At 38.9% G+C, this 21,470-nt stretch overlaps 1 protein-coding gene across 7 annotated transcripts in view; it reads right to left on the reverse strand.

The window, feature by feature from the left end:
* The window catches only part of TRPM3 (transient receptor potential cation channel subfamily M member 3), a 2,946,644-nt gene that overhangs the window by 1,665,768 nt on the left and 1,259,406 nt on the right, over positions 1-21,470 (reverse strand). For all 7 annotated transcript variants that reach the window (XM_044064372.1, XM_044064373.1, XM_044064374.1 and 4 more), the window contains one exon: positions 7,441-7,565. In XM_044064372.1, coding sequence (XP_043920307.1) covers positions 7,441-7,565 — 125 coding nt within the window. The remainder of the gene's footprint in view (positions 1-7,440; positions 7,566-21,470) is intronic.

Raw genomic sequence — 21,470 nt, forward strand, 5'->3', positions numbered from 1 at the left:
GTATGAAAACTTAAAAGACTGCCTGTTTAGGGGCAGCTGACTGACTGTTTGCAGGCAGTAACAAACACATCCTCCAAAGCTGAATACAGGAATGGGTGCAGGTTCTGGAAATTCCTTCTATAACAACTCATAGTATTTTCTAAGGGACAGAGAAACGTCAGTGTACTTCCACTGAACACACTGGGTCATTCTAGTAATAGTCTCAGAGATAGAGAAACCGCCAACTCATCGGAGTCTGAATCAGAAATCAGAAAAGAAAACTCTGTATCTGTACCTTCATCCTCCTGTCCAGATTCAAAATCTTGAATCTTTTCAGGTAGAGCTATCCCTCTTTCTTAAATTAGAAACTAAGGATCAATAGCCTGTATTAAGCACTGTGCCAGATCCAGTAAACCACTCCTGTCTAAGTAAATTTGAGGATGAGCAGATACATGTTTAATTTTCTATTTTTTTTCCTGAAAGGGAAAACGGGACCAACAGTGTTATTAATGGCAGCAGTAGCTTCCCCAGGGTTGGGCACAGCATTCTGATAAAACAGGGAAGCCTTCCCTGTTCCCTCTCCCAGGACTTACACAGTAAGGGGACCTCAACAGCAGCAGAGGATATGGCTAACCCCCAGTCCACTGGGGCTCTAGGTGCTACACTAGAGTGATCCCGCGTAAAAGATGAATGATCTGAGGTACATGTAATGGCCACAGCTGAGTCACCCACCTGCAGCTAAGGCAAACTGATAGCTTGTTGAAATAGCAAAGGCTGTTTGCTTAACTTTTCCTGAAGGAGAAAGTATCAATGATAAATACAATTATTAAATGGAAGGGTTTTCCTCAAATGGAACTTATCTGCCAAGCAACGGAACAGCACAAGCTAACAGTTGATCCTTGAAAGCCTCAGCAGAGCATGCTCTTCAGCAGCAGTAAAGCACTGAAGCGCTTGGCACTCTTTTAGTCAGGTCAGCTCAAGCTGCCTGATAGTTTGGGTGCATGGCACCTTGAAGCTTTGGAAACTGTCTGTCTGTTATATCCTTGCCAGGATATAACCCGTATACCTTAGGCTATTGCAGCAGTGATCAATATGATGAACATCAAAATACACTTCCTTATAACAATTTTTAGCAAAATGTAGAAAAAGTAGCTAAACAGGTGAATGACAATAATAACAAAAAGTAAAGGCTGATACAACATAGATTTCACTTATTGCCCTTAATTTATCCAAAGTAAAGAAAAGCTGCTTGGGGCCATTCATAATGTTCATCTGAGCTACTTGTACAGCAGTGATTTGAGAAAGAATGATGAAAGCATTATGGGATAGAGGAGGTACATAACCTCTAAAAGTTTACTTTGGCAAGTGGTCTCAATGCCTGAGGACTTAATCCTTTCTAGTAACACAGGATGGACAAAACCTCTCAACATGCAGACATCAAAAATCGCTCCAAAATAAATTAATTTGACCACACATCTGCTTGGTTAACTATCATGACATCTGCATATCTAGTATCATAACTTCTTCCACTTCACATAGGATTATAGAATACCAGCACCCAAAAACACAAGTTTAAGAGACATAGTGTCACAATTACACAAAACATAAGCAGAATAATCATGTTTTATTCATATTAAGCCTTGAAACTTTCTCCTTGCTAAAACCACAATTACGTGAGCTTGAACAATAACATTTGAACTTTTATGGAATCTGTGTGGTTCTTCCACAGTCTTCTCCATTCCCTTAAACTTCTCTGTTGCATGGATTTTTAAATGTAATAAACATTTAAACTATTAAGGTAATTTTCCAATGTTCTCTCACATGGCATACAATTTACAGAATCACCAAATCACCAAATCTTTGGATGTGGGATTAAATTGGAGCATGTGATGAAAACTGACTCAATCATGGGGGGGTTGGTTTGCAGTCTCTGCACCAAACGTACCCTAGCCGCATACCAAACTAGACAGCCAGGCATTATGAAGTATTTGTATGAAACTGTTAAATTGCTGGTCTGTTCTAGAGATTTTTTTTCTTTTCCCTTTGAAGAATAGATGGTGCCCTAGTATCACTCACTCCAGATGGCAATTGCTTTATATACACTCTTTTCATATCACTCCTCAGAAATTGCAGCAGTGAGTTCTATTTTACAGGACAAATACAGTAATTTATTCATCTAAGTACTGGAAAAACATAGTAACTCATGGAGTTTGGCAATATTGGGCCTCAGCACTCATTTACAATAACTTCTACTTTTATTGTACTTGCAGCTTACAAAAGTTTTGGTTTGCCTTATGTAGCATTCTTTCCTAGAAACTTTTTAAATTTGACTTATACATAGCTGCACTAAAAATATAATGGCATAACAGTAATAACAGGAAATTACATTTAAATATCAAGTATAATTCTCAGAACTGCAGTTCATAAAAAAGGAATTTCTTTTTTTCTATAATCATAGTTCAAAGTCTGTGCACATAATAACATCCTAATCACTTAAGGATTGTGCACTTATAGGCAGCACCAGCTCCCTATATTCACATAGAGCACCATTTCCCTCATTTATTAATAGTTCAATTGTAATTTAAGCTCACTTTTCAGCATTTCATATATCCAGGCATATTGTCTCCACTATGTTTAAGAATTCTTCGCATTGCCTTTCTTCTCTATACACCTTCCCAACTGCTGATTAACCATAGTTTCCTAATCCAATAAAATTATCTTTCTTTCTGTGCCTCCTCTCTCCTGTGTTTCTGTTTACAGATTGTAGTATACCTGTTTACAAATTGTGGTATACCTGTTTTCAAATGGTGGTATATCTAATGCCAGAAACATATATTTCAGAACAGAAGGTAAAACAAGTGCGTCTTCCCCTGACATCTTCATTAAATCACTGAATAAGGGATGCTCTTCATTTTCCTGCACAAATATATAATCAAGTGATTTTAAATTTGTTTGAGGAATTAGGACCTCTTCTCATGCCTTTCATTCTCCTAGCATTTTAAATACTTTTACTATACCAATGGAAAACAAAACAGAAATGTACCTGATCCAAAAGATTTACAAATTACTAATACGTTTACTATGCCATTAGTGCACTTTGAAAAATGTGATTTTGTTGTTGGAGTGTTGGAACTTACATGTGAAGAAAACACTATGTTTAAACAGTTGATAAAAAACAAAATAATGTGTTATTTTTCACAATGTAAAAATCACAGCAGTCAAGATAAGTTGTTTTTTTAACAATGCGCTAACACTGTTGATGAGGCAAAGCATATAAGTTAACATGGAATCTTGTGACGCTTGATGCAGGGACATGTTTTTTTTCAGTCAGGCTGTCAGTCTCCAATCCATTCAGAAGCAATAGTTAACACAAGATTTGCAGTCTCACTCTCACCAAGTTGGAATAGTCTTCTTCTTCTTCTTTCGGCTTTTCCCGGTTAGGGGTCGCCACAGAGGATCACCTGTCCGCTCATGATTAGCAGGGGAGTTTTATAGTGTCGAGTTGCCAGCCCGGCACCCAACCTTCCACAGAAGGCACACACATGCACGGTCTCACACCTAGGGCCAAGTTAGAGTGTCCAATCCACCTACAGCATGTCTTTGGGATGTGGGAGGAAACCGGAGCACCCGGAGGAAACCCATGCGACTACAGGGAGTACATGCAAACTCCAGACAGAAGGCACCCCAGCTGAGGATCGAACCAGAGAACCTCTTGCTGTGAGGCGGCAACACTAACCGCTAGTAAATGTCAGAAGCACTTCATTGTAATTAGCCGATTGCTGTGTTGCAGTTAGATCCATGCCCCCAGAGACGTACTTATCCAACACTAATAATAAAACAGTTCTAGCAGTGCTACTTCCCTGCTCCTGCTGTGTGCTTTCAGTCAGTCAATTGTTCTACTCCTCACAGGTTCACATACAGCTACAGTCGTGCCTCTAATGATATTAGTAATGCAAGAGACTCTCGACACAAGCCACTGAGGGACAAAATGAACTAGAAGAAATCATAATTTAAAGGGGCCACACAGAATTTCATTGTAATCTGTTTAAAATAGGTATTTTCTCGCAAAAATCAGACAGTTGACAAATAAGTGAAGGACCCACTCTTAACAGATAAAATACTTTTCTTTCATTAGGTATTATAACTAATTTGTATGTCGTATACTACTCTCATGCATGCAATTGTTATGCATTATTTTTATTTTATTTGGAATTTTTTCCATTGGTTCCACCATGCAGATGTCTTAATTGTATATAATTTTCTCTCATACACATTTTGGATGATCTATTCCTTAAGGTACAATTCTCACATGTACATTTAATGTGCATATTTTTATTTATTTATTTTTTTTTACATTCAAACTCTCTTTAGTTAGTTTTGTATTTGTAACTTCCTCAGCTTCTGTACCATGGCATGACATCAGCTACTGGGCAATCTACTTAAGAAAACAATTAATGAACAAATGAATTAATTAATTAGTCAAATGAACTGCAGAACAAAGAAATGGTCTTAAACTAAACAGACGGAGAAGAATCACAAAGAAATGCTGCTAAATATCCAAGAAAGCTGATCATGCCATTTTCTACAAATGTGCCTTTCCACTTACCTTTACATACAGTTAGTATTTCCCTTTATGTATATTCCCTTACTGTCACTTGTCTGGTCAAGATAAAACAGATGAACATTTGTAGGTTATTACACATAAACACATCAGGAATGAGGCTTTGTAACTTAAACTTAAATAAACTTATAAACAGACTGACTACCACACTTATACATGTTAACACTTTGGCTGTTCTCTCTCAAAATGGCACTGCTACCTGCACGTGCTCACTATTTATATGCATGTGCTTACATCTGGAAATTCTTCCTAAAGGTACATACACACTCACTGTTCAACATCTACTACCTGCCAAATATGTGCACTCCTTCTATGAAGGCTCTATTATTATCACTTTGAGTTTTATCAAAAATATTAATATTAATATTAATATTAAAATTAATATTAAACTTCTCCCTCTCCTACCCTCCCATTCTACTATGATTCCTGTGTGCCTGATTTGTTACTCTGTCGCCAATGGACCTGAAACTCACTATTTCCCAGTAAAAGAATCCCATTTCTTAATATGTCCAGTGATTATGTGTGTTACCTGAGTAGCTTGTCACAATGTCTGTTCTATTCTATTCTGACAGCTCAGTTACTGGAGGCTAGTTTTTATTACCACTGTCTATGTCCACATATTAACAGTTTATTGATTAACAAAGTAATGAAGTTCAGTTTTCTCAAATGTGTATTTGTGGCTTTACTGATGTTACTTTATGTCTGTGTAATGTTTACTGATGTCACACCATTTGTGGACTGTACATTGTCACTTTCTTTCTCTGGTTTCTCCTAGAAATGGGCCCTGGACTGGTAGATTAATTTGGTCAGTGAACAGTACCGTCACTAATAAACTGGAGGTGTCCAGCTCAGTGAAAATTACCTGTTAAGGGAGGAAAAATCTAACCAGGCCAGGGACAGACAGCGTGTGGGAGGGATCATGGGGAGAACTGAGCCCAGAATCTACTTGTACCTTCTAGAGTACAAAAGACAGACTAGTGAGTGACTCCTCATTTTGATAGTGACCTAGTGATCTTGTTTTAAAGGCAGCTCTGTATAGCAGGTGTTTAAATATTGTAATGACGTCATGTTCTTACCCACCCATCCATCTTTTTTTACTGACAGCCCACTTAGATGAAAGCTGCCAGCTTAACTATAAGAGTGCTTACATGGTACCTGGCCATACAAAAATGACCCATCAGTGCCTTCTGCATTTCTGTCCTACCATCAAACTCTCCTAACTCCCTGAAAATTCACTGCAGAATTTATTACCTTTAACTTAAAATGAAGTGAAAAGTGACCTAACTGGACAGAATGTGACATGTGTTGACCTATACTTCATCTGCCTGTTGCATTTACCAAAGTAGTTCTGCACTGTGGCCCACAGGCACACTCTCTATGTAAAAAGTTCAATCAACATGCATTCTGTTAACAGTTTATAATGGAGACCTGTTTAAATGCCATGAAACTGACTGTTTTTCTTGTTGTTGGCCTCATACTCATGGGAACTACAGTGTGGAGTGATTTCACAGGATAAACTCGCTACCTTTTTCAGGTACAAGTCAAAAATCCTGAGGTACTGATAGTGACTCTATAATTACAGGTTCCCAGAATCAAGATCTAATTTGAAGTAAGTTTTAAATCATGTAGAGGTAGTGACATAATGAATCGTATTGTACGTATGGAGTATAAATGGAATACGTTGCTCAGTAGCATTAACTTAACAGGATTAATTGATAGCATAAGTGTTATCCTTTTGTTAAAACAGCATCCTTTAAGGAGATGATGGATGGCGGTGATGTACTTAATGGCTATAGTATTTAAGATGTGTTTCATATCTTTGAAATAACTTGAATAAGTGCAAGGAGTTTTATGAAAGCTTGTTTTATTTTTAAAATAAAGTTTTGTACTGTGGCTCCAGATGTTACTTTCCTTGGACATATTGGCTTGTGGATTACATCTGGATTCACCTACAAGTTGCTGTAAGATTTGTTATTTGAATTATAGTACATTTAAGTTTAGGAGAAGTGGCAAGATGAACATTTTGTTCAAAGCTGACCTCATGTCCAGCACAACATAAAAAATTAAAACATAACTCTGGAACATGAAAATACCTACCAAGCACAACATTACAAATGAAAACATAACTCCAGAACATGAAAATGTAATAAGAGAGTTGAGAATTCTGTGTAGTGATACAGTTACATTTTCAGAATAAAAGATTACTGATTTAAACTTCTGCTGGTTGGGTGGTCTGTGAAACACCAGTTTAACAGAAATATATGTGCTTATTTGTGAAATTCCAGTTAAAATGCATTTATATCAAGCCTATGTAGCACATAAACTACATGTGTTTTCTACAGAACAAGTTCTTGAACCAAAACATTTAGCACTTTTATCAATTCCACTTTAAATAATGACATTGTTGTTTTAATTGTTTTAAAACAGTAAATAACTATAACTATAGCATTACTTTGCTTCTGTTAAAAAACAGCTGTGTACAGAATGGGGTAGGAATATTTCCAGGATTAGCCAATGGCTTTCTGAAACCAGCAAAGCTATTGATATCAAAGGAGAGAGAGAAAGGTCAATAAGGGTTCTGAACGCCGGTGACTAGTTTGAGAAAAACAGTCAGGGAAGTATATTATCCTCCTCAGCAGAGCTTGTTATATAATTTATTTTTGTGTTATCCATCAGTATTGCATCTCCTGCTGTCATGCTTGCAAAAGACTCCCACAGACAGGTCGAACACTATGAGTCCATATTACCAGTATATGACACAAGCAGGAAACACTCAGCATGTGTTTTAATTGGTTATTTGGAGCAGAAAATAAAAGGACAGGGATATATTTGAAACTTACATCCTTTCCAATCAGATCCTCCTGGTTTTCCACAATTCCCCAAGGAGCAATGCCGATTGTACAAATTCTTCCTCTAGACTTAGATGCATGGTCCTTTAGAGAATCACCAACATGGCGAATAACTCCTAAACAGAATAAAGCAGAAACAGTCCTTGTTATACAACAAATAGGTATGTTACTTAAATGAGCTATTTCATTACAAGGCTTCTGAAACTAAAAGCACTGTAGTGGTCAGATTTAGGATGAATGAGTTAAACTTGAAGGGAAAGGTAGTTCTAATTTTGCATCTTATGTAAAACCAACATTCTAAGTCACTGAAAACTGTTTCACAATATTTCACCTGGTATATTTATATAATGAATACAGAATCTATTAAACAAATATCTCTAGCAGTCTGGTATTTTAAACTCTGTGGGCCTTGATCCTTTCCAGTCAGTAACAACATTTATTTTCTACTAACAGCAGAAGTTTCATTTAATCATGAAATTCGGTTTGTTGAAATCATATGTGACAATTTGCAGGATTATTCTGATGTTGCCTCATATTTAGGTATACATTTCTGGCACCATTTATAGCAGGCTTGGCTAGAACTCAAACTTAAATGAGACAAACTTAGGTATTAAAACAGTACAATCCTAAACTTCTGAAGTGTCTTTTATATATAAGATTAAGTTATTAGTAACTGCATTCACCAAAGAGGCAGTACGTGCTTGTGTGAGTGTGTGTGCGTGTGTCCTAAAAATGTTCTTGTTAGAAAACAAAAAAATGTACAATTTCACATTCAAGGTATTAGTAGTTTTTCTACAACTTCCTACAGCAGATGTTTCATTCTTTGCTATTAAAAATCTAACAATTTACTACATCATCCCACCTTTTTACCACAGGGATCAACCGTTGGGACCAACATGCCTTTTCTCGTGACCCTGTGAAGTAGCCCAAACAAACATACAAATCCCAATAATCAGTACAGCTGGCATCTTATTATGATAGTCATAGCCATTTATGGCATGAGATCATTCTACCATAACCAGCTTATACAGCAGGAATTCCTGTGTTTAAAGGATACAGTAAACAGCTCATGACTTGTGCTCAGTAACAGCTTGAAGTGGGGGGTGGGTGTTTAACAGAGAGACCACTACTACAAAGCCACAGACTGCTGGCCTTAGGGGAGACACACTATTAGCAAAGAAGCAATCAAGTCCACTGAGTCTGGCTGTCTGTCCATCACGCATATTACACCAATTAATTTCTGCAATATGTATTAGCAGAAGGGCACTCCATACAGCTCTGGAGTTTTCATCTGTCTTCATTCCCTGTGCATACATAACTGTCTTGTCAAAACTAACTTAATAGCTATGTATATGGTGTTTATAAAACACATGCATGTCAAGCCAGCCACGTGGAATGGAAATGACATCAAAAAGATGCATAAGCAGTTCTTCTGGGTATGCCACATTAAGCCACGTTAAGTCATTGTACTCTTTGATATTCGTTTTTTTATTTTTTACTTTAGACAGCATGACCATCAAGCCTTACATAGGTCTAGATATTCCTTCATTTCACTATCATCTGAGAATGTTAGAAGAGGAAGATAGGATCTTAGGATCATAGCCATTACAGTGCGAAGGTAAGGCAATTTTCTTTATCCTTCTAACATGTCCCCATTGACAAGAAAGTGTGGTACAGTGTCCCATATGCCAAGCCAGGCACAGCTGAAGTGCAGAGGGCTGTCATGCTGAGTTTTTGTGCATGGAGCTGTACTTCCAGGCCCCCCTCAGGTGGGTGAGCAGGTATCAGCTGCTCATTTTCATCCAAACTCAGTCCAACACCTGGATCTCTGGCCAGAACTAGGTCAACTGGGGAGTAGTCAGGATAAAAACCTCTATCTCACAGAGCCACATCTTTCTTAATGTTGACTGCATTGAGGCACTGTAATACTTTGTGAGAAAAAAAAACGTATTGCCTGCAAAAATAAATTTAACTCTCAATGCGCCAAAAATGTTCTTTCATTTGCAGTTCTTGCATAGTAGGAGCTCTAGATGCTGGACAAATCAAAGAAAGACAGATATGAGGTAAAAATAGCCACCTAGATGAAGGATAACCACAAAGCCTTCTTTAGTTATGTAAAAAATACCACAAACAATGTCCAGCATTCAACCCTAGCTAATTATAAATGATTTTACATACTCTGACCCAGAACATATAGCCAATCAAACAAATTAACTTGAACTTCAGGGATCTGAGAACTTATGTTGCTAATGATCTATCATTTGATCACCATACATCTACTGTTGTAAAAAGTCCTTTTTTATTGTCCAGCTTATATCTAAAGGTATTACATTCAGATCCAGTGATGTGATCTACCCATTGTACTTGGCACTGACTAGGCCAATCACTGAGTACAATGCCTCTTTTTATAAGTACCTGCTCAAACTATTGTCACAACTGGAATGACCACAATGCTTTCACACTATAAAAAAGGGTCTAAATTGTAAAAACTGTTTAAAATATCTCAAAGTATTGCTCCACTTAGCAGTATTATACAGGCTAGAGGCACCTTCTGCATCATGTATAGCGCTTAAAAGGACCCTATTTTGTCAGACATATTACACGTTCACAAATCCAATGGTATAATAAACACCAGCTCAAGGGACTTAAATCTATATCTCTTTTTCAAAACAGGTTTGTATCACAGTGAGACCCACTTCTATGAAACCATCATCATCTAGTCCACATAAAACAAAGTACCTCAATTACTTTATTCAAAGGTGATGTGAATGAATGGATGGGTAATATAAATTTGCCCCTGGTTTAGCAGTCCTGCCCCTCATGGATAAGAGAAACATGAAAATGTCCCAACATATCTTTGCTCGGCCCATCTCTGGGTTTTTAAAATGCAACATTAAAGGGCAAAAAACTACCATAAGAATGTACGGCTACGCTTCTTAAGATCCCCAGAGATAGCTTAGTAAGTACCTATGAACCTATGAACATACACATGATGCTAAGAGTTACTCAAAGACATAACATTCATTGACCGGTCAGATTACTAGGCTGGCAAAGTATTTCTCATATCATACTATACTCAATCAATAATCACTGCTGAGAGTGTTGGTTGTGTGGTGTTTGCACACTTGTTTTCCATCATCTTCTAACTGTAGGACTCATGGGTAAAAACTGCACAGCCCACCTCCCAACACTGATTATTGGCCTATGCCTGTGATGCAGAGAGCTACAGCCCTGGTGTGTAGAATGGGTGCACCCATCTGAAGGCAAGGGGTATGCACTCTGGGTAACATGTCTGAGCCCAGTTGGAGAGGATGTGTGCACCCATCTGAGAGGCAAGGGGCACACACTCTTGGTACATGTCTGCCTGACTTTCCTAGTGGGGATTATGATAAAAAGTGTAGTGTTTCCTGTGGGTGGGTGGGTGTGTGGGTGGGTGGAGCAATCCCATTGCCATCAGCCCTGGTAAAGTTGTACCTGTTGCACATTGCACAACAAAATGTTAAGGGAGAGAGCATGTAGGGTAGGAATAAGAACATAAAAACACTCAAACCACCTTGATAGCTGCCTTGCTTATGGCCCTTATAATCAACCTTTACACCCAGTTTTTAGGGGAATGAACAGACTGTTTGGGAGGAGGGTAATGACTGGCAAGCATCAGGACAAATGACAGATTTAAAAAAAAATGGTTATTACTTAAGCAGACTATGGGCACCGTAAGGAAACTTTGTTTTTATTGTTCATATATATAAAATATTCCACGTGCATAAAATTTCCTGCTTATATTTCCATAAAAGGTGCGTAATATAAACACGAAGCAAAAACATATGTCACGTGTTTCATTCACAAGATGTCATATGAATAAGATTTATCTTAACCATGTGGTATGACTGTCTGATAGTTAGCATAGAGGATTAAGACTGAATTGCAAATGAGCTACTTCCTGTGATCCAGAATTTGATCTCCTCAGCCTTCATCTGTCTAATGTGTGACCTTGAGCAAGTCACTTAACAAGACTGAGGTTTGGGTCAACTAGGAAACTGGGCTCGTCTTCTCAATGGTTTACTGGACTGCATGAACCCACTAGTGAAAATGGTTTGGGGTTTAAGAGCACTCAGCCGATTACCGGCACTTCATATCAAAATGCATTTAGAGCATAGAATCCTCTGCATTTGAATATTCAGCTTCTTGTATTCATCAAAGATAATTCAAGATGCATTTAGAAGAACGACAAAAGAAGACAAAACTAGTACACTTTCATCCCCAAAACACCTCCCTTGTCACTGATCATTTCAACATCCTTGCATCTGACAACACTGTCATAGAAATAGTGCAGGAAACCAAACCTCTAGGAGTTATCATTGACAATCAGCTTTCATTCAACCCCCATATACAGCAAAATATAAAGAAAACTCATCAAAAACTGGAACTCTTATATAGAAACAAACATTTCTTTACTGCAGCAACCAAAACTACCCTTGCAAAAACATTTTTACTTCCCTCCCTTCTTTATGTTGCTCCTATCTTAACTAACTTACAAAATTCTACCCTAAGCAAGTTGGAACAGTGCTACAACAAAGTTGCAAAGTTTGTCACAAACTCTAAATATCACACACACCACTGTAAACCACTCCTAGAATTAAACTGGCTTGAACTACCCAACCAACTTGCCTTTATTCAGCTATCCACCTTGCACAACCTTATTTTCAAGTCAACTGCCTGCCCTGCACTAGTCAGTCTAGTCACACCTTACACACTAAATCGATCTCTATGATCAGAAGACAAAAATCTCTTAGCCATCTCAAAACCCACAAGAAAACCAGGTCACACTCTGTATTCATACTCTGTCTCCATACTTTGGAATTCACTACCTCTAGCTTTGAGGTCTATGCCTGGTCTAACCCATTTCAAAACCTCTTTAAAAAATCATCTCAAAAATACATGGCTGTGCTCCTGCATAAAGCCTACCTGATGCTCAGCACTTCCTCTTCTTCCACACTAGCCTCATCATCCTCTTCTGTCACATTTCAATCCCTCCCAGACTGCAAGATCCTAAGGCTCTTCTAACTCCTTCTCTGTTTCTATACCATATCCTTAAGCTACTGCTCAGGCTGTATTGCTTCTATTCTTCTTAACCCTCTCACTATCTACCTGCATCACTAACTTTCTGGCTATTATTTTCCCAACTGAAACTAACATTCTATTTATTTATTTTTGTCATGTACTATAGCAGTCAGTGTGGACTGCGGTGGTGGTGCTGTGGTAGCGTTGTCGCCTCACAGTTAGACATTGCCCGTTCGATTCTCAGTTAGAGCGTCTACTGTGTGACGACATGCGTGAATGGGCTTCGCCGTTGAAGGTTGTGCGTTAGGCCCGGCAAGCCAGCATGTAAAACTCTACTGCCAATCATTAGCGGACCGGAGTTCCGCTGTGGCGACCCCTAACCAGGAAAAGCCGAAAGACACACACACACACACTATAGCAGTCAGTGTCAAACATTGCTCTTCCTACATACTACTTTTTTTGGACACTACATCATGTATAGTGAGAGTGATTATTATTGTCTATAATGTTTTTAACTCTATATGATTGTCTACATGTGTAATATATAGTGTAACATCTTGTAACGTAGTTTGTTCTTTCAACTTATTCTGTATAGTACTTCTAATGTGATTTGTACTGTATTGAATTTTGCTGTATTTTTATTGTAGTGTATGTGGAGCATTTCTCCCCGGGCCTCTACTGAAAATGGACTTTGTAGACTCAGTCAGACCACCCCGGTAAACAAATGTCACATAAATAAATTTAGAGAACTGAATACAAGGGTACCAGAATAAACTTGATGCATGAGCTCATATCCGTTTGTGGAATGTTCACTTCACGAATATCACATTGGTTACACTGTAGAAGATAACAGACTATATGGTGAAATCAAATGAGAATGAATTAACAATACTGAACATTTAAACAATTTGAAACTGACTGTCCAAAATCTTTTTGATTTAACATTGCATATCCTTGATTCATTTTATTTGTTCAGCTCATCTTTTAAAAGTTGAACATTTTCTGTCTCACATCTTCATATGTCGTTACATAGCACAGCATGAGATACAAGGCTAAACATTATGTTGCATTTTTTGGTTCCCACTACATCTTATATCCATCCTACACAGGGATAGGGGTCTATGCTCAGCTACCAAAAAATAAAAAACCCGAATGGCGAAATATCGAACGGAAGACACCGAAACTGACAATTACCGAAGAATATCATTGAAAAGAGTCATTAAATCATTATAGTCAGCCAACTTCACAAACACAACCAACCAAGGTGAGGGGCTGCATCCCCCCTAACCATATATACCAACTCTGAGACTGCACTACAGTTCTTAATAGGGCAAATTTAAAAGGTTCCCCTTCCCTTACCTTATACATCATGTTACTTCCTAGTTGTTGGCCAACTATGGCCATTCAATGAATTTATTTTTAATGATGTCATTGTTCGGTAATTGTCAGTTGCTCTTGTCTTCTATTCGATATTTCACCATTTGGGTTTTTTATTTTTTAGTAGCTGAACATAGACCCAGGAACAGAAATGCAACAAAGTCAGACAGCAAACATAATGCTACTTCACTGTCTACACTATCAAATTCTTTCCTAATTCTTTTAAACTTCATTATCACTGTGCCTTCAGACTGGAAAGATTTAGTTGGAAATCTAGTGTGCTTGATGTATTACATAGGTAGCCATCTCTGCTCATCCTGTAGTTGACAAATGTTAAGATGAATATGAGATCAGGCAGGATGTAGTTAGCATGGTATGCTTGACTGTGATCCTCCCACAGTCCTGTTCTGGATACATCTGTGGCCTTCTATTATGTAAATAATTGAAAGTATGCCTTGTTATGGAAGACCTGAATACAGACTTGAACTATATTCCACTTGTATTAAGTATTTCATTTCTTTATTTTAGATATGCAATAAATATTTCACTTTCTTGGATACTTTTAATGGGATACCTTTGTAGCTGTTTGTAGCTGTTTTAAAGATGCAGAGAAATATGGTATACACTCTGTGCACCTGAATTGCATTGTTCAAGTTATATATGTATTGTTTTAGATACAAATTATAATAATTAAAAAGTTAACCTAAAATCTAACACTAGAGACTACTTTTTAAAATGAAAATATGTGAGAGTACAGTAATTAAGGATCCAGTTTTTACTGAAACAGCTACTCCCATTTCAAAACAACAGTAGTACATTACTGGTTGAGAATTAAACATATATTCCTAGTGAGGTCAGGAAATGCCTGTTATATTTGTTTGATTATGTAGTTGGTATAACTTATGAAATCCTGTGGTATACACATAATGTTGCACTTTTACAACATTAAATATTCTTCAGATTAAAATGTGATTATTTCTGTGGAATCCCTTATGGAAAGCTTCTTGACATGTGAATTTTTATTCCACTCAGCGTAGAAGTTAGTCAACCACAAAACACTCAAAAATAGTTTTGCACATTTGTGAGTACTTTATGATAACATATTTGAACATTAAGTGAATGACTGCTTATCACTAATACAGTTTGGAAGTTTTGTGCAGAAATTAGTCCATTTACAGTGTATTTGCATTTTAGTGTCTCATCTTCACAACAGTTTGTGAGGTACACATTTTGTGAATGAGTAATATTTTAAGAAAGTACTGTATATACTTAGGAATCTCATCCCATGAAGGTAAATTCTCAGTTTGGAACAATGCCTTTGTATAAAGAACTCTAGTTTGGTGGAAGAAAAACATATCTTTGTTTCATATGAAAACTTTTTCCATTACAGAAGTAAAACAAAATAAAATGTTATATTAAGAATAATTACTCCATTGTTTATACTGATATACCAAAATCAAAAAATTCTATTAAGATAACAGTAACTCCATTGGACTTATCGTCTCTGCCGTGTTCTACTCTATTTCCATTCAAATACTTTTTAATAAGGATAACACTCAAATTATGTACTTTTCTTTTTGATCCTCTGCTATCCTGAAAGAAAATCTCAATGCAATATTTAGTCTACTTCTACAATTCTAGGCACCCTACTCCCCCAAGTGATGGCTGCCCCCAATCCCTTCTTTAAAAATTCTAATCCATTCCACCAAGCACCTCTTTTTAATCCAAAAACTGAAACCACAGAATCAATTTGTGTAAAATATGTTGCCTTGTTTTCCCCCCTAATTGCTCTTTATTTCTCTTCACTTGACTTCAGAACTAAATATTTCACAAAAACAGAACCACATTTAGGCAATAGGCTAGTTTCCCACTCTAACACTTAAAAAAAAATAGTACACCAAATTGAGTTGCCATTTCATACCTAGGGAGTAGGATCACAAGACATAAGGCTAATCCCCTTTACCCAAAAATCAAAAATTCCGGCATTCAACACTGACTGTTCATAGGTTCATAAGTGGGTACTAGGCTATCTGCCTGAAGGCATTTATAAGCCTAGCCAGAATGTGTTGGCTTTCACCATCCCCTTAGATTAGTTTCCTGTGCCTCTGTCCAGCAGAGCCACTGAAGTGATCCCCGAGGTAAACTTTCTGTTTCCCATCCACTTGTCAAGGTTTCTTTTGAAGAGTGTTAGCGAGCAGCTCTGCCTAATGTAGATTGGGATCTTGTTTCAAAGCATGGGAAGTCTCTGGGACAGGAATCTATCCCTCCAGCACATCCTATTTATTGTTGTGGTAAGGTTTAAATCCCTAGAACATGTGGGTCGAGGGGATAAGGTTTTCTTTAGGTGGACCATGTCCATTAATTCTGGGTTGGACATGGCCTTGTATGTCAGGCAGAGTTCACCTCTGAGTAGGCAGTATGCAACCAAGTACAACTGGAGTTTCTTCAGTCGAGCTGCATAGGGCATCTGTTTGAGGCCATTGATCCTCTTGGTGAGGTACTTCTGTGGTCTTTCCAGTTGTTGCAGGTGTCTTGTAAGGTACATCCTAAATGGGGCATTGTACTCCAAGATGGGTCTGATGAGTGATGAGTAGAGGAGCACAATGACCTCTTTTGATCTGGATGCAAGCACTTTTGTGATTAGGTGGGCCACATAGAAGGATTTTCTAACCACTTCGGCAATGTGATTATCAAAGGGGAGATTACTATCTACTTGGGTCCCCAGATCCCTTATTACTTCTTCTGTATTTAGGGGACTGCCACCTATGTGGTAGTTTGTGGGTACTTTGTTTTTTCCAAAGGGGATGACTATGCAATTTTTGGCATTTAGCTTGAGGCCATGATTTTGACACCAGTTATCCGTCTCAGTGAGACCCTTTTGGAGGATGTCTGTGTCAGCCAGAGAGTCAATTATAGCCCCTAGTTTACAGTCATCTGTGAACTTGGTCAGCCATAGTCCTCCTGTGCTTGCCTGTACCTCTGAGAAGTATATGCTGAACAGGAGGGGTCCCAGGACCGAGCCCTGGGGAACACCACTTGTAACCGGTTTAGAGATGGACCTAGCTCCCACAACTGTCATCATGTGGGTTCTGTCCGTGAGCCAGTTGGCAATCCATCTTGTGACATAGGGGTTTATGTTCAGGCTGATGAGCTTGTCTATAATACCAGAATGGGGAATGGTATCAAAAGCCTTAGCGAGGTCTAGGTAGGCTGTGTGTACCACCTTTCCCTCGTCTATAGCTTTGGTAACTGTCTCAAAGAAGTCCACCAGGTTTAGGAGGCATGATCTGCCCTTAACAAAGCCAAACTGGGTAGGGTCCAGTGTTTGGAGGTTCCCAATGTCTCTGTTAATGAGTTCCATGATGATGCGCTCCATAGCCTTGCAGACCAAGCTAGTAAGGCTTATAGGGCGATAGTTCCCAGGGTCTGTTGTGGCTCCACCTTTGTGGAGCGGGATAACCGTTGCTGTGCGCCACTCTATTGGTATGTAGCCTGTGGAGAGGCTTTGATTGAACAGTGTGTTTAGGAGAGGGGTTAGTTCATCTTTGAGCTTGTGTAGGATGCAGCCTGGGACACTGTCCAGTCCCATTGATGCTGAGTTTTTGGCTTTGGAGTGGGCTGTTTTAACCTGAGTGTCTGTGATTTCAGGGACTCTACATTCTTCTGGTATGGTTATGGGTCCTTTTGGGGGTGAGATGGGGATGAAGTTTGCGCTGAACCTGTCTGCCAGGACGTTGGCGATATCAGTTGGTTCAGTGTATTTTGTGCCATTCTGCACTAACTCTGAGCAGATCTGAGCATTGCCACTTAGATTCTTGACATAGCTAAAGAATGCCTTGTGGTTATCTTTGGAGTCCTTGCCAATTTTTCTTTCAAAGCTCGCCTTGGATGATTTTATGAGGGATCGTAGTTTCTTGCTGATACTGATCAGGGATGTCTTCCCTTCTTGGGATTTTACTCTTTTCTGTACTAGTTTCCTCCTTCTATTTTATAGCTTGTTTATGGCAGGAGTCCACCAGACTGATTTCCTTTTCTTGGAGGAGTAAGTCTTGGTTTTGCTTGGGATGGCACAATCCATGCATTCTTGTAGCTGCCCGTAGAATGCATTAGTAAAGGATTTTGCAGCTTGGACAGTGTTATCCTTCAGCACGGGGGCTTTGAAACTTTCCACCTCGGTCTTAAGTAACATGAAGTTTGCTTTTGAAAAGTTTTTCATGGTGGCTTTCTTGTCCGGGGGAGGGGGTGGAATATGGATATCCAAATTGATTTGTTTATGGTCAGATCTAACCAGCGAGGGGTTGAACTCTCTTGTGGAACACCGGTCACCCATGTTGGTGATGACCAGGTCCAATATGTTGTCACCTCTGGAGGGAGTGTTGACCAGTTGAACCAGGGTGTTTGAGTTTATAAATTCTAGGAAAAGTTGGGCAGGGGAGTTAGTACTTGAGTAGTTCTCCCAGTTAATGTTTGGGCAATTGAAATCACCCAATATTAGGGTATTTGGTAGGACCTTTATGTTTCCCAGTGTTTCCAGAAATGTGAAATGTGGGTCCTGTGACATGGTGGGTGATCTATAGCAAGCTACAATTTGAATTGCAGTTTTGCCCATTGTTAGTTGCACATGGATGATCTCTGACACATCGTGCTGTGCCACTAACCTGGAGGTGTGGATATCCTTGATGAATATGGATATGCCCCTGCCTTTTGTATTTCGATTTGGGTTCTGTGGCCGAAATGTATGGTATGGGTTGTAACCTGGTAGTGCTGGTGTGCTCTCTGGAGCCTTAAACCAGGTTTCTGTTACTGCACATATATCGATTTTCTCCATACTGAGGAGTGACTCGAGTGCATGCATTTTGAGGTTTAGACTTCTGGCATTGAGTAGCATAACCCTCAGTTTTTTGTTACTTGTGCTATTTACGGCGGTGGGTTTGTCTTTTGAGCCTTACCTAAAAAAGGCACTATGGGGTGGTAATAGCCTTGGCAAGTATTCGAAAGCCTAAGGGTGACAGGTGCAAGCCATCTCTAGTGAAGCAGCGTGGCTTGTCGAGCATGTCATCCGAGGCAGACAGACACTGGATCCCCTTTGAATGGCACCAGAAACTTAGCCAATTCTTGAAATCAAGAAATTTTTCTTTATACCGTGGTATCATTCTTGGTGAGGGCAGGATGCTGCTCATGGTCAGGGTCATACCGGCCTGGGCTACATGATCAGAGAGCTCTTCCATGTCTCTTTTCATGTAGTCCAGGGAGGTACGGCTCAGGTCATTCACACCAACATGGACAATGACAGAGTCATATTTGTACTTGTTCTGGAGTGACCTGAGTGCTTGTGTTATGCGGCGGATCCTGGCACCCGACAGGCAGCTAACAGTAACCTTCTCCTTATTCAGCCTAGTGAGTGGGACATCAGTGTGCCTGACTATAGAGTCACCTATTACTAGTATGTTGGGTATGTTATTTTCCCTTAAGGGCTGTGATTGCATGGCGCACTGGTTTTGTGAAATATGTGTTTCATGGTTTGTGTTGTGGGGTGGAGGTTGCTTGGATGTTTGCTTTGGAGGTCTCTGTTGGTTTCTCAGATTTTTATTTAGAGCCTCCGAGTATGGGGGAGTCGCACTCCTCTACAAAAATGGACTACAGATCTCCTCTATAACTGAATACCCACCCTTGCACAATAAGGCTGAAGTCCTAATCTCCAAACTGCAAATCAACCCAAACAAATCCCTCTATGTGATCTGTATCTACCTACCCCCTGGTAATAACAACACTATAATAGAAGATATTCTTAGCTGGGTGTCCTCAACTTACCCTCAAGAAACAATAGTACTAGGTGACTTTAACACTAACCCTTCCACACATATTAATCTCCATGGTTTTATTCAAACTATCAACTTAATGACCAGAATCAACAAACCAACCAAAAAAGAGAGCACCTTAGACTGGATACTTATAAATAAAGACCCACATACTTATAATGTAGGTACCTTACCAGATGATCTAAGTGATCATATGCTAACTTATATAATAAGACAAAAGAATGATATCTCTATCACTCCAGCCTATAGGATAACACGAACAAAGAAACACTTTAACCCTGTACTCTTCCAAAATGAACTCAAAGCTTGTGACTGGAAACCTGTAAGAATACTCCCACTAGATGAAGCTGTCAAATATTTTAACTCTAAATTTCTTGCAATCCTAGATGAGCATGCACCCAAACGATCTATTAGAATAAAATCAAATCCAGCCCCCTGGCTAACAAAAGAGACTAGACAAAAAATACTACTTAGAAATAAAGCTTGGGACAACTGGAGAACTAACAGAACCTCCCCTGAAAGACAAACCTTTAGATAGCTGAGAAACATAACTAAAAAGGCTATACTCTCTGACAAAAAGAACTACTATAGTAAGCTACAACAAACACACCACAAGAAGCCTCAGAAATTTTGGACTAACATCAATAGACTCCTCAGACCTGGTCAGTCTAGCACACCATCCCCTCATGATGCTGATCATAACACTCCACTTCAAATAGCCAAAAATGTCAATACCTATTTCACAGAGACCATACAGTCCCTAGCTAGTCAGCTTTCCACTGATAACATGAGGCTCCCTTCTTCTACAGCTGGATCTCTACCAACTTTTAGATTTCATCCTATTTCAACAACTTTCATCTACAAAATCCTACTAAAGCTTAAGCCTTGTACTCCTTCAGCTGACCAGTTACCTTCTGAGTATTTGCAAATAGCAGCGAAAGTTATTGCCTTTCCCATATCCATCCTACTCAATAGAACCATTAATGAAGGCATCATTCCAGACATCTGGAAAATCTCCCACATCATCCCCCTACATAAAGGTGGTAAATCCAACGACTACTCTAATTACAGACAAATAGCTCTCCTATCACCCTTAGCTAAAGTCATGGAAAAATGCATTCACCATCAGTTACTCAACCACCTAACTAAACACAATATTCTGGCTACATGCCAGCATGGCTTTAGGCCATTTCATAGCACTACCACTGCTCTACTATCTTTCACTGACACCATTAATAAGAACCGTAATAACAACAGCCTCTCTTCTGCTCTCTTCATCGACCATTCAAAGGCTTTTGATATGGTTAATCATCCCCTACTTATAAATACTCTTGAACTTCTTGCTCTAGATCCCCCAGTTATACAATGGTTCAAGTCTTACCTTAACAATAGGCAACAGGCAGTTCTCTGGGAAAATAAACTATCATCCCTCCTACCAGTCACCCTTGGAGTCCCCCAGGGCTCCATTTTAGGACCTCTTCTCTTTTCTTTATTCATCAACAACCTTCACATAGCAGTCCCTGAAGCTACCTGCATTCAATATGCTGATGATTCCACACTTATATGTTCTGCCTACTCCACATCTGAACTACTCTATCTAACTCAAAAAGTATTTAACTTGGTAGAAGACTGGTTCCTAAAACACTGCCTTCTTTTGAACGCCAAAAAACCAAGCTTCTACTCTTTGCACCCACCAGTAGGTCCTCTCCTATTGATTTCTCTATTATATCTAACAACGGTACCCTTATCTCTCCCGAACACACT

This window comes from Protopterus annectens, chromosome 2.part2 (genome assembly GCF_019279795.1).
Source record: "Protopterus annectens isolate FY-2018-M chromosome 2.part2, PAN1.0, whole genome shotgun sequence".
NCBI lineage: Eukaryota > Metazoa > Chordata > Ceratodontiformes > Protopteridae > Protopterus > Protopterus annectens.